Raw genomic sequence first — 12384 nt, 5'->3', positions numbered from 1 at the left:
TTGATGCCCTTTCTGGTAAAGCTCTCATTCTTTTCTTCAATGCTTCTCCCTTATGACAGTATAAGGGCTACTTGCATAATGATTGTGTTTCCCTTTTCTAGCTCAAGGCTCTCTTAGCACATTAAAGCAATAGATGATGGAGGTGAGAGACCGTGAAAGAGAATGAAAGGCTGAATAGAGCATGTGCAATGTTTGAGGAAAGAAAGTTTAAAAAAAAAAATCTAGATCAGTAATCTAATACTATACAAATAGCCTCAACTTAGTCTCTACATTCAGTTAACTTTGTAAAAGAGTAGAAGAAACATCAAGCAAATTAAGTAACTAAGCAAACAGATAAGAGCATTCAACACAGATTAGGATCAACTTTTCAAAAGGAAACTGAAAAGACCAAGAACTGTGACACAAAGAAAGGATATAAAGATGCAGTACGTCCAAATCTCTTAAGGATGTGAAAACGTCTATTAAGGAATGGCCAAAAGAACACTATAAGAGTGAAAATGGATTGAAAACATTTCTAATGATTTTCACTGAGGAAATCACATCACATCACTAGTTTATTCAAATCAATGATAAGCATTCTTTTAGTTTTCCACTTCCGACAGATTGGAAGAGACATGACAAACACATCTTGACTGTTAAGTAATTAATGCTAGATCATTTAATAGAAAAAAAATCAATTCTTGTAAATTACACTGCAGTATGGACTTACCTATTCATATAAATATGCAGATTCATGACACACATGGATCAACACATTTATAAACACAACCCTATACACGCGAATAGGCTCATTAAAAAAAGACATATTTATTTGTAAACAAATCGGTGTACCTGCCCATACCTTTGTATGTATGCCCCCCCCCCCCACACACACACACATATACACACATGCATGCTTGCATGCTTGAATAAAATATGCTTTCAATGCGAAATTCAATCCTAAATCTGAAATATACCTAGCAACCATGAATATTTCGGTTTTTCTCTATTTCATACATAGGAAACCAGATCATATTCATGGTTCCTTTAAAAAAAATATCACCTAAATCAGATTTAAGCTCTTTTCCCTATTCGAATCAAAAGAAAGACCCGTACCTTTACCGTAGATCGAAAAAGAAACAAGATTAATGGTGAAAAACGATAGATGATTGAAGAAGGTGACCTTCTTCCTATTTTTCTAATTTTCTCTCTCTTCCTCTCTTTTTCCTTATCTTTTTCTTTCTTTCCGCTTTTTTGATCTATTTTTTAGAGCTCTAGATGGGCTGGAGAAAAGAGTGCAGCCCTAGCTGAAACTCTCTTCTCTCTTAGAGTTTCGAAAATTTTGAAACTCTTCAAGTGTTGACTTTTCAAATTTGAGTATTATTTAAAAAAAAAATCTTTCTTAAAGCTTCTAAGGCATGAACAAGGGCTCTATAAAGAGTCCTAAACTCTCTAAAAATAAATCTCGGAATTAATTAAAAGTATTTATTTATTTATTATTTATTAATAAATAAATACCTAAAAGCTTTCAAAAATTATATTATTGAACTAGAACACTTCTAAAAAGATTTTATATGGGTTTAAGGGCTCTACTTAGAGTCTTTAACAATTATCAAATTAAATTTTTGGAATTACATTATTTATTTATTTAATATTAAATAATAAATAAATTTTTAGAAGCTTTCAAAAATTATCAAATTAATTTGGGAGGCTTCTTAACAGTAAGTAACTCTAATTTAAAGGTTTCTGATGAAATTAAAGTTGGAAAATCATTGGGCATGGATTTGGATCTGGATTCGAATCTAAGATTCAAATCCATCTCAAAAATCCAAATAGGTCTTGAGTTGGATCAAATCCAAATTAATATGGGTCTTGGATGGAATCCATATTAATTTAAATCAAATCCATCAGATCTGGTCTGATCCAAATCCGGATGTGAACCGACAAATTGCTCATTTTTTTTAAATGTGATTTTCGGGCCAACCGTGGCCCGAATCAAGGAAAATAAAATATCGTTACACAGATTTTTAAGACGCATCCAACGATATATAAATCGAATTTTGCTTCCAAAACTCGCTCGAAAAATAACCGGAATTTCACTCAAATTTCGCATGAATTTAAACGTCGATAATAAAACTTTTCTCACGTTTTGAGTGGCTCGTTTAGGCCTTGACAATGAGACCTGGGCCAAGCCTAGACTTCAAAGCATCGGCCTAAAATCGAGAATTAAATGATTTTTCTTCTATACTTAGCCAAATTTTTGAAAAATCCCAAATTTAACTAAGTGTGAAAATACACGATATTACATATTTGGTTCTTGTGTTGTGTTGGCATGGGATGCATGTTAAATGAAGTGCAGGTTGGAAGGCATTTTGGTCTAAGCACTAGATGTATATTCAGATGTTGAAAATCACATGTTTGGATCTCAATGGAGTGCTGCATCCACATAATTGATTGTGGCAAGAGTTGAGTGCTAAAAAAATGATCAATTAGTGGCATTGATATAAAAAAGATTGCAGATATACCTATGTTTTTCAGCACCTTGAACTTTCTGTAATGGCTGAACAAATTAATCTTTAGTAACTGGATTGTGAAAGCAGTGACGTGAAATCCAACAGCATCAACAACCTCTATTTGGGTTGTTCCTGCTTTATTTGTTGCAAGGTATCAAGCTTGAAAAAATTACTCTAAAGCTATATCCATTAGCCAGATATGCTGTCTCAGCCTATATTCATCTTGAGAAGCATGTGAAAGTACGATGACAGCAGATGAATATAACCTATGATTAGTTAAATTTATGTATGCTATTGTTTTCATCATTGTCTATGGGGGACATATTCTTGTCAAACTTACTATTTAATTATGTATTTTACTTTCAATGCTTATTAAAGTTGACTTCCTTCAGTATTGTTTAAAACCATTGTCTTTCTGGTTATGTAGGTACTTGCAGCAATTGTGCAGGCAGTTCAGCGTGCACCCTACTATCCTGAGGGCCATAATTTGTATGGGCTAATTTGTGAAGCCAGATCTGATTTTCAGTCTGCAATTGCTGCTTATAGGCGTGCAAGATGTGCTGTCAATGTTTTTATGAGGACAGCACCTAGTTCTTGCATATCTGACATAACAGTTAATCTTGCAAGGTCTTTTTGTCAGGTAGTTTTTTGTCAATCAAGGTGATATTCTTCTATTGTTTCTTGTGTTTTCTTGGTTAACCATATAAGGTGATGACTTCTGGTCCAATATCAAGATTCTTGAACCTTTTTAAAGATTATAGTTGCTTATTGTGCATTATATCTTCAATAATTATAAATTTTTTATTTGTCATTTGTTTGTTGTGTTTTTTTATCTCACAGCTATTGCTTGATGCAGGCTAGACATATGCTTGATGCTGCACACGAATGCAAAGTTTTGGAAAAAGAAGGTACATACAGGACTCTGGGCCTGCATCTTTGCTTACTAGGAATATGTATTTTGATATGCGATGTCTCTTGGTGCTTCTCTATGTTGAACACTTTACAATTACTTGAAGCTTTGCTCATAATCTCCTATACTTGACTCTCGTGGGGCGCATTGTTTAACAACAGTAGAATGGTTACTAGTGCAAACCACAAACTCAATAAAGCATTATGTTACTCCCAAATCCTTTAGAACAGTGCAGAGTGCAGAGCATATGTTTGCCTGCATCTCTCTCTCTCTCTTGTTTTCCCTCTTGTGGTGGAAGATTGGAACTGGTCGTCAAGGCTTTATTTGTGTAAACCTTTGCAACTGGACCTATCCATTTAGGATATCAATCTTTCGTTAAATTTTTTTTGAGAAGTTGAAGTCGTCTGACTGTTAAATCTTTTCTTGTAGCTGTTCCTAGTGGGTGGGGGAAAAAGGGACCTAGACATGTTGCTCTCTTCTTTAGGTGTGGCTAATTTAAGACCTGCGCTAGGACATAGGACAAGAATCAGGCATATGTCAATGGCTGTCTTTTTGCCAGAGCGAGCCTATAAAATCATGAGAGTGGATCCTGTCAAAAGCTGGGTGAGATTAGCAATGTCACCCAGCATTCACCACCACAAACCCCACCCCTCTGTGGGTCCCACTTGTACTGAACTACAGTAAATAGGTGTGGGGTTTGTGGTTGTAAACACTGGGTGACATTGCTGAACTCACCCAGCATTTGACAGGATCCGCTCTCTAAAATCATTGCTGTCTTTCCTTATCAGGTGTTTCTAAATGTGTGAAAATTTCTATTGAAAGGTGCAGTAGTTTGGTGCCATCACTTCTATAAGTGAGAATATCAACAATCTCTTGCCATCTATGTAACACAGACTCTTCTAACAGGGGCACTGCACCCACACTCATGCAGGTGCGACACTTGGACACACCTTCCTTTGTGTCAGGTGAAGTTAACTACAGTGAGATCCATTTCTGTCCAAAAGTAGATTCAGTTAACCCTAACCAAGTCCAGTTTTATCTATATTATATATATATGAATACATAAATGCACACACATACACGTAGTGTTAACCTAAAACTCTTAAAAATTATATACATACCCTCCCCACACCCAAGTTTTTTTAAAGTGTCCCATCGCTGCATCCACACCTATGTGACATAGCTTGCCATGAATGGGAGCCCATCTATGTCATAGAGGTGCGGGTGTAGCTATGCAGCACTTTAAAAAAACTTGGGTGCGGGAGGGTATATATATAATTTTTTTAATATATATATATATATAAAGCAAGATCCCAATGAAAAAATCTGTTTTTCACCAGAAATAATAAAAATTAGAATCCAAATTCAGATGCAGAAAATTCATAACGAATCAGGATCCGATTAGTTAATCGGGTTACCAGTAGATTCAGCCATTCAACAATAAAATAATTGCTTGAAATTAGAGCAGACCTCTCCCCATTTAATGTAGAAATCCATTCCAATGCAGTTTTTATTTTTTTTATTAATGCACTTATGACAAAGGTCTGTAAAAAGTATAAAAGAATGTACATGGTTCAACTTTTTATGACAAAGCTGTGTAAAAACAGTAAAATAATGTACATGGCTCAGAGCATTTAATGCACAACATTTTTAAGTGATGCTGGGACATTTTTAAAGTGAAGCATCTTTTATAACTCTCTGTAAAAAGTATAAAAGAATGTATATGACTCAGCTTTTTATGGCAAAGCTTTGTAAAAACAATAAAAAAATGTACGCGGCTCAAAGCATATATTGCATAACGTTTCAAAAACTTTGTAAAATGCATGGTTGATGCTGGGACAAAATTCTAAATATTTTTAAATAATCCTGGGTGTGGGTTGACCGCACCCAGGGTCACGTTGAGCGCATCTGGTGCCGCACCTGCACGCGGACCCGCATCGCGTTGCATCGACGCGGGTGCCGCAGCCTCTATGCCGAGTCCCTGTGACATAGGAGCCCATTAGTCTTTGGTATTTTTTTATTTGTGTGTTGTATTTTGCTTAAATTGCATTGTATTAGATGCATAGAAAGAAAATATTAGTTTCCTGGGATAACCTTCTGCAAGTTTACCAATACAACCACAGCTTACCATTCATTGCATTTATTCAATAGACGCCCCTATGTGTCACAAACTTTCTGGCCTTAGGGGAAATTTATGTTTGAATTGTGGTCTAAGTGCAGATTTATGAATTGTGTCATGTTTGTTGCACAGTAGTCATATATGATGATAGTGTTGATGTAGCATCGGTTTTCTAGGTTGCCTGGATTACAGAGGCTTGCAGATATATGCGGTTGTGCTGTGGCAACTTGGTAGAAGTGATCAAGCTCTCTCCGTTGCAAAGCGTTCAGCTGCCATTGCATCAAGTTTGGATCAGAAAATTGCTGCTGATGCCTTAGGGTTCATTTGCAAATTGCTCTATCACATTTCTGGCCAGAAATATGTCCAAGCTGTGATTTTGAAAAAAAATGAGACTCTATTACGGAGCCCAAGAAATATTTTTCTTGTTGCTTCAATTAATGCACTTGACTACACTGAGAATCTTGAAGCATTTGTTTTGACTGGCATTCGGTCTGTGGTGTGTCTCGAACAGGCTTCTGAACTGCATTCTTTGGTTGCCATGGGGAAACAGGTATACCATTAATTTTGATCAACTGTTAATGCATTTGCATTGGTGTTTAAAATTTATTATCTTTTGGATTGTCAGCTTTCATGTGGATCAAATAGACAATTGGGGATCTCCTATGCGATAGAATATCTGAAGAAGGTCCTTCACATTTATCCTCATAGTGTTTTGATAAGGTAACATTCGGCTCATGGTGACATTCTGAAAGCTAGCATATTTCAAATCCTTGAGTTTCGGGGCTTTCTTCACCATAGACGTTCTTAAACGGGTGAAAATAAAGTCTCTCTTTAGCTTCATCAGTCCATCTATTCAGATGTGCATTTTGTTAGCTAGATAAGTCTATATACATGACAATTAGTTAGGCATCTACAGGCACCCTATCAATAAAGTTTCACTGCAGGAAAGAGTAGAGTTTTAGTTCCAACAAGTTGGTGAATACTTCATTATTCTTGATAATATTTGTATATAGTTTTAGAGTCTTTGACCACTTCTGTGTGAAAGGTAAAACCTTACTCAATGCCAGTAGAGTTTTATGAATGAACTCTTACTCTCCAAAAGTAGGCATGCTTAATGTGATGGATATTGTTGCTGCTTCATATGCAGTTGGCTCCATGGTCTAAAAACTGAAATTGTTGAGACCCATGGGTATTCATGAAGTGACTTCTGTCATCAATTGTCATATGCCAAGTGATAGTCACATGCTTACACAGGTGTGATATTTAGCTTGTTTCATTTGCCTCTTTACTGCAATCTTTTTCATATTTACCATTCAGTCTGCAGACTATTTCAATGATCCTATGTTTGTAATTCAGGTTTGATTGGGTTAACATTTATTTAAGTGCTTCTGTAAATCTTATTTTTGCACAAATAGATTTCCCTCTTCTTCTTTTTGGTTGTATTATCTCTTGTTTCTGATCAGAAATACATAACAGGAACCAACTTAGTTCGCTTTTGTTGCGTGATAAAAACTGGAAAGCTGCTCATTCTGTAACAAAATGCATTGACATGGGCACACATGTGGACCTTGTATCTAAAGTTTCAAAACCTGCATACGAGAGTCTTGGATCTGCAGCAGTTGCATGCTATGCCTGCTGTTCTAGAAGTACGTCTTTCTCTACATGTGAAGATCAGCATACATATGGCATAAGAGCAATACACAAGTTGCAGAAGTATATAGATTCTTTCATTTAAGTTGCTGATTTTATTTTTCCACGAGTTTAGGTTCATGTTGTTTCTGCTATTGATGTTAACTTTCTAAACTTTTCCCAGGTGGTATCGTCAAGAGCCATGGAACCATAAGGCACAATATTCACTTGTACTAACTTTTTATCAGAAAGCCCGTGAAAAGAAATTTCCTCATCATATTTGTTACATGCTTAAACGCCTAGTTCTGTCTTCTCTCTCATGTGAGAGTTATGCTCAAAACTGCCAGCCTTTTCAATATCAGAAGTTTCTGCTTCTCCTTTGTGCTTCTGAGATCTGTCTTCAATGTGGAGACATTTCTGGTTGTCTTGGCAATGCTGCAGATGCATTAGAACTTTCTGTTCCGAATGGTGTTCTTTTCTTTGCACATTTGCAGTTATGTCGTGCCTATGCATCTAATGGTGATTTGGACTCACTTCAAGTTCATTATCAGAAATGCCTGCAGATTGGCACAGACTATGAAATTGGTTGGTTGTTACTCAAGTTCCTTGAGTGTAGATTCAGACTACAGTGTGATTCTAGCACAATTGATCTGAGTTTTGAGGCTTGTCTGAGGGAAAAGGGGAGCTGCTGGGACATGTGGATGTCTCTTCTTGATCTAGTGCGTGGCCAGAGCCTTCTTACAGATCAGGATTTTCCCCTTGCAGAAGCTGCTTTAGCTCGTGCTTGTTCATCTTGGAATGCTGATAGTTGCCTTTTTCTCATTCATGGTATGTGCTTTAAGTGATGAATTTCATATATTGATCTTTCTCTAGATGTACTATTAGAATCTGCCAACAAGAAAAGTTTTTTTTTCCTTGTCTAATTGTTTTATGAATCTGAGTTTACTTCCTGCAGTTGAAAAGACTAGAAGGATGTCATTGCCTTTGTTTCATATAAATATGTTTTACAGTAGATCAGCTGCAAGGCATCTTACTGCTTATCCAATCCGAAAATGGAAGTGAATGGCTTAAGCTAACACGGTGACATGCTAGTAGAGAGAAATAGATGGTTAACAGGGAATATAGATTCATGAAAGCTGTGGGTAGAGTTTGGGGTTCGTAGTTATCACTCCAAAATTGAAATGGTTTATATATATATATACGTGTATGTGTATGTTTTTATGTATTTATTATATATAATATTTAGATAAAACTGGACTTGATTAGGGTTAACCGAATATATTTTTGGACAAAAATAGGCCTTGGTGTAGTTGACTTCACTTGACACAAAGGTAGCTGTGTCCAAGTGTCGCACCTGCATCGGTGTGGGTGCATTGCCCTCTTAGAAGAGTCTGTGCTGTATATACATATATATATTGCTACTGTCGCCATTACCTGCAAACACCATCTTTTTCAATTTTTTAAATTTTTTGGTTGTTTTTCATGAAACCAACCTTACAAATGTGATCTACATGTTTTGTTTAGTGGGAATTGGCTTTTGAATCAGCCTATTACGACACGTCGGCGGGTTTTTTGTAGGGCTTTAAAAATCAACAGCTGACAATGTGCGATACTTTCCCAGGTCATAAAATCATGCTTTTTCATCGAAAAAACATGATCTGGTTCCCACTATTTTCAACATGCTTAATCCATCCATGAGGTTGGATTGGATCAAAACAACCCGCACATGGATCCAGAGACATTTGTACGTAATAACGCTATTACTGTAACATTACCCTATATTTTTTTTCTTTTTTGATTATATATATATATATATATATATATATAGAGAGAGAGAGAGAGAGAGAGAGAGAGAGAGAGAGAGAGAGTAGGTGGTAGCTACGTACCACTTTTCTGGCCTACCGTTTTTTTAAGCGGTTTCCATGTTCTCCTTAAATCTGACTGTATAGATGTGTTCTACATATAGGAATAAACTCTTGGATAGTTTGAATTCGACATGGAGGTAGTTTTTTATAAGGTTTACAAATTGACGGTATAAGATTCTTATAAATATTGAAGGCTTAAAAATTCATGTTTTTTTAATCGAAAAAACATGATCCAAGTGTTGTTTCTTAGCAAATCAACCATGCCGAACACATTTGCAGGGCCAGATTTGCGAAAAACAACTCCAAAACACCTATTCGCTTGCGGTAGGCCAGAAAAGTGAGAGGCAGCTACCACTTTTCCATATATATACACACTTTGTAGATTAGGATCTCTATGCCGTCAGTGGCTAAGAGTTTTAAATGGCAACAGCTAGAAAATCTTTCATGAGAAGTTCAAGTTGGTTTTTCTCTTGCTCTTTTATTTGATTCATGAAAAATTGAAAAGGAAGACTATTCTAAGAATATACTAAAAATAATAATGTAGACAATAAAGGAATATTAGAATGAATAAATTTAACTTGCGTATTTTCTTTTCCTTTCTTCATTGTCCTCCATCTTTACTTCTGTCTTCCATGGTGCAAAAGTGTTTGGCTAAGTTGTTCCGTAGCTTGTTATTCTTTGCTTCATTTTGTTTATTATTTCACATTAGGCAGTTTTTGGTTAGTGTTTAGCAACTTTTCTGTAGGATGTGGTCCTATGACTTGCAGACGATCATATCCTGATTCCTACGTAATATGTCATTGACAATCAAATTTTCTTTTTAATGTGCATATTAGAGTGTCATCATTCTAGCCATGGTGCAGAATGCTAGAAAATAATGGAGCCAATGGGTTTCATACCTTTCATAAACACGTACACTTGTCACAAATGTGGACACTGGATGCATACAAGCGCGTGCATGCACACACACATACACATTTCAAGAGTTTCCCTGTCATATTACTTCAAGTCATTGATGATATGCAATCATAATAAATGTAAGATAAGGTCCCTTTTGTTACTGCTATGCAACTAATTTATCATTGTATTTACATCCAGCATACTAGGAAAGACTAGTGACACTATTAGTTGATTTGGGGATACTGAATGAACTTTTAGATAGATTGGATTTTTGTTTCTTATTTAAGCAATGCTAACTAAAATATTTGGAAAACTCATGTACAAGATATTCTTAAACCCACATCCCCCTCGGGAAGCTGGGTTGTCAATTTCACATTCCTTGTCTATCATACCCCAGTTTCTGGCACCACCACCATTTTACTTTTCAAGGACATCAATCTATGTCACATGGATGCAGCTGCTGAGCGGGGGATACTTCCATTTTTATTAAATTTCTAATATGACTGGTATACAAGGGGATAAAGGAACGGAAATCAAAATGGAGTATCCACATGACCTAAACATCATGTGTTCACGATCCTGTAACTTGCTGATTGCATGGATTTTGACAGGTGTGATCTGCATGGAGCTTGCAAAGAAGCAGTCAGGCTCACACTTCTTATCCCGTGCTGTAGATAGTCTTTCCAGGGCTCAAGAGGTGAACAGTTTCCCCTTGCCCATCGTTTCAGCCTTGTTAGCCCAGGCAGAGGCCAGCCTAGGTGCCAAAACTAAGTGGGAGAGGGACCTGCGTTTGGAATGGTACTCTTGGCCTGCAGGTTGGTAGTGCTATCTGGCATAATCTATGATGTTGGACCTGGTTGGAATTTGGCTTACAGTCGTTCAATCTCAAGCTAGGCCCATGCAAGTGTGATTTTTTCTTTTCTAATTTCTTTTTTCTGACTCATTCAACAGAAATTAGGCCTGCAGAGCTGTATTTTCAAATGTATTTACTTGCAAGACAGTCTAAAGAAGCATCTGGACCCGAGTCAGCTCGAGCTCCATATAAATGGATCCTCCATGCTATACATTTGAATCCATCGTGCTTGAGGTACTGGAAAGTCTTGCAGAAGATGAAGGACCACATCTGAACTTATGCACCTCCTTTGAAAGCCATGTATTATACCTGCAGATGTTCTGCAACTGTTTCTCATTGTTGCTGTTTTTGCATTGTATTCTTGCCTTTAGAACAAATGCTTTACTGATCACACTTAAAGTTGTTTTTTTAGATTGTTATCTTGTATTTATGACCTGTAAATGATTGTGCAAGTGTCCTCGTTTCCATCTACCTGAAAGCTAAGAAACTGCATGGACTACCAATGCTTGTTTCCTTGACTAATCCTCTTTTTCTTCTACCTCTCTGCCTGAAGATAATGCGTTCCAATGGGCCTAGGTTCAATGTTTAGGGCTTAGGTGTGTTAGGTTAGGTTAGAGTTTAAGTCAAAGTCAAAATCAGGTAGTAATTTAGGTTTAGGTCTGGTCTGATAAGGTTTGGTAAAAAAAATCTGGTATGTTCAAATTGTGTGACAGAAAAAATCTAAAAATTACAAGATTAATCTATACATCTTAGTGAATGTAAAAACCAAATTTCAGGGTCAAAGGCTTTGTAGATTGGGAGAATTAATTCGGACAAGTTTCAGGTCGGAATGGGGTTTCTTACAGGCTGGACTGAGTTTAGGAAAAATAGACCCAGTTTGTGAAATTTATATCTCTGTACAGAGATATGATAAAATTGAGATTTTTGGAGGGTCTGAACTAGGGATCCTAAGTTTGGGTCAAAATTTCAAACCCGGATGATTTACAGTTTAGGCTGGGCGACTTTGGCAAGTCTGACAAAATTTCAGCCAGGTTATGGACAAACTTGAGTTTAGGCGGTTCCGAACTTAGGAAAGGCTTAAGCATGAGGTTCTAACGACTTACAAGACTTGGTCCAGGTATGCTAAGGCTGGCGAAGGTCTAGATCGTTAAGGGTTGGCTGGGGTTTTGCGGTTTAGGCTGGGCATGGTTGAATCCTCTAAGTAGTTGATGCAGTCCGCACGCATTGAATGAAGTTGGTTGGTTGCTTGTTCTTGGTCATTAGTCTATTCAGAACTAATGAGGATCTAAACACCTTCAATCGTCAAAAAGAGCCCTTAGAAAGGGTGAGACGAGTCGGGGCAAGGACTTGCAAGGAGGAGAGAGAGAGAGAGAGAGAGAGAGAGAGAGAGAGAGAGAGAGAGAGAGAGAGTCCACCGAGGGGGACATGAACCAAAGAAAGAGAAAAGCGAGAGTGGGAGATGAATTTGAGAGAAAAATTTCAATTCAATTTTTTGTATCCTACACACTACAAAATGAGCCCCTTATATATATACAAAGCATATTAATTTAGAAAACTCCTTAGATGGAACCTCCCTTTGCTCATTCATATTCAGCCCAATTCATAACGTTCACTTG

The 12384-nt window shown here is 36.8% G+C and overlaps 1 protein-coding gene across 3 annotated transcripts in view; it reads left to right on the top strand.

Moving 5' to 3' along the window:
• Positions 1-11194, top strand: part of LOC149828052 (Tetratricopeptide repeat (TPR)-like superfamily protein) — a 51283-nt gene extending 40089 nt beyond the window's left edge. For all 3 annotated transcript variants that reach the window (XM_090019841.1, XM_090019842.1, XM_090019843.1), the window contains 8 exons: positions 2920-3132; positions 3349-3400; positions 5698-6071; positions 6147-6241; positions 6998-7234; positions 7335-7978; positions 10527-10730; positions 10867-11194. In XM_090019841.1, coding sequence (XP_089875967.1) covers positions 2920-3132; positions 3349-3400; positions 5698-6071; positions 6147-6241; positions 6998-7234; positions 7335-7978; positions 10527-10730; positions 10867-11042 — 1995 coding nt within the window. In that variant the 3' untranslated portion in view covers positions 11043-11194. The remainder of the gene's footprint in view (positions 1-2919; positions 3133-3348; positions 3401-5697; positions 6072-6146; positions 6242-6997; positions 7235-7334; positions 7979-10526; positions 10731-10866) is intronic.
• The last annotated feature ends 1190 nt before the right edge of the window (positions 11195-12384 follow it).

The sequence above is a fragment of the Nuphar pumila genome, chromosome 10 (genome assembly GCF_984573655.1).
Source record: "Nuphar pumila chromosome 10, dmNupPumi1.hap1.1, whole genome shotgun sequence".
Lineage (NCBI taxonomy): Eukaryota > Viridiplantae > Streptophyta > Magnoliopsida > Nymphaeales > Nymphaeaceae > Nuphar > Nuphar pumila.
This window is presented reverse-complemented; position numbering and strand designations above follow the sequence as displayed.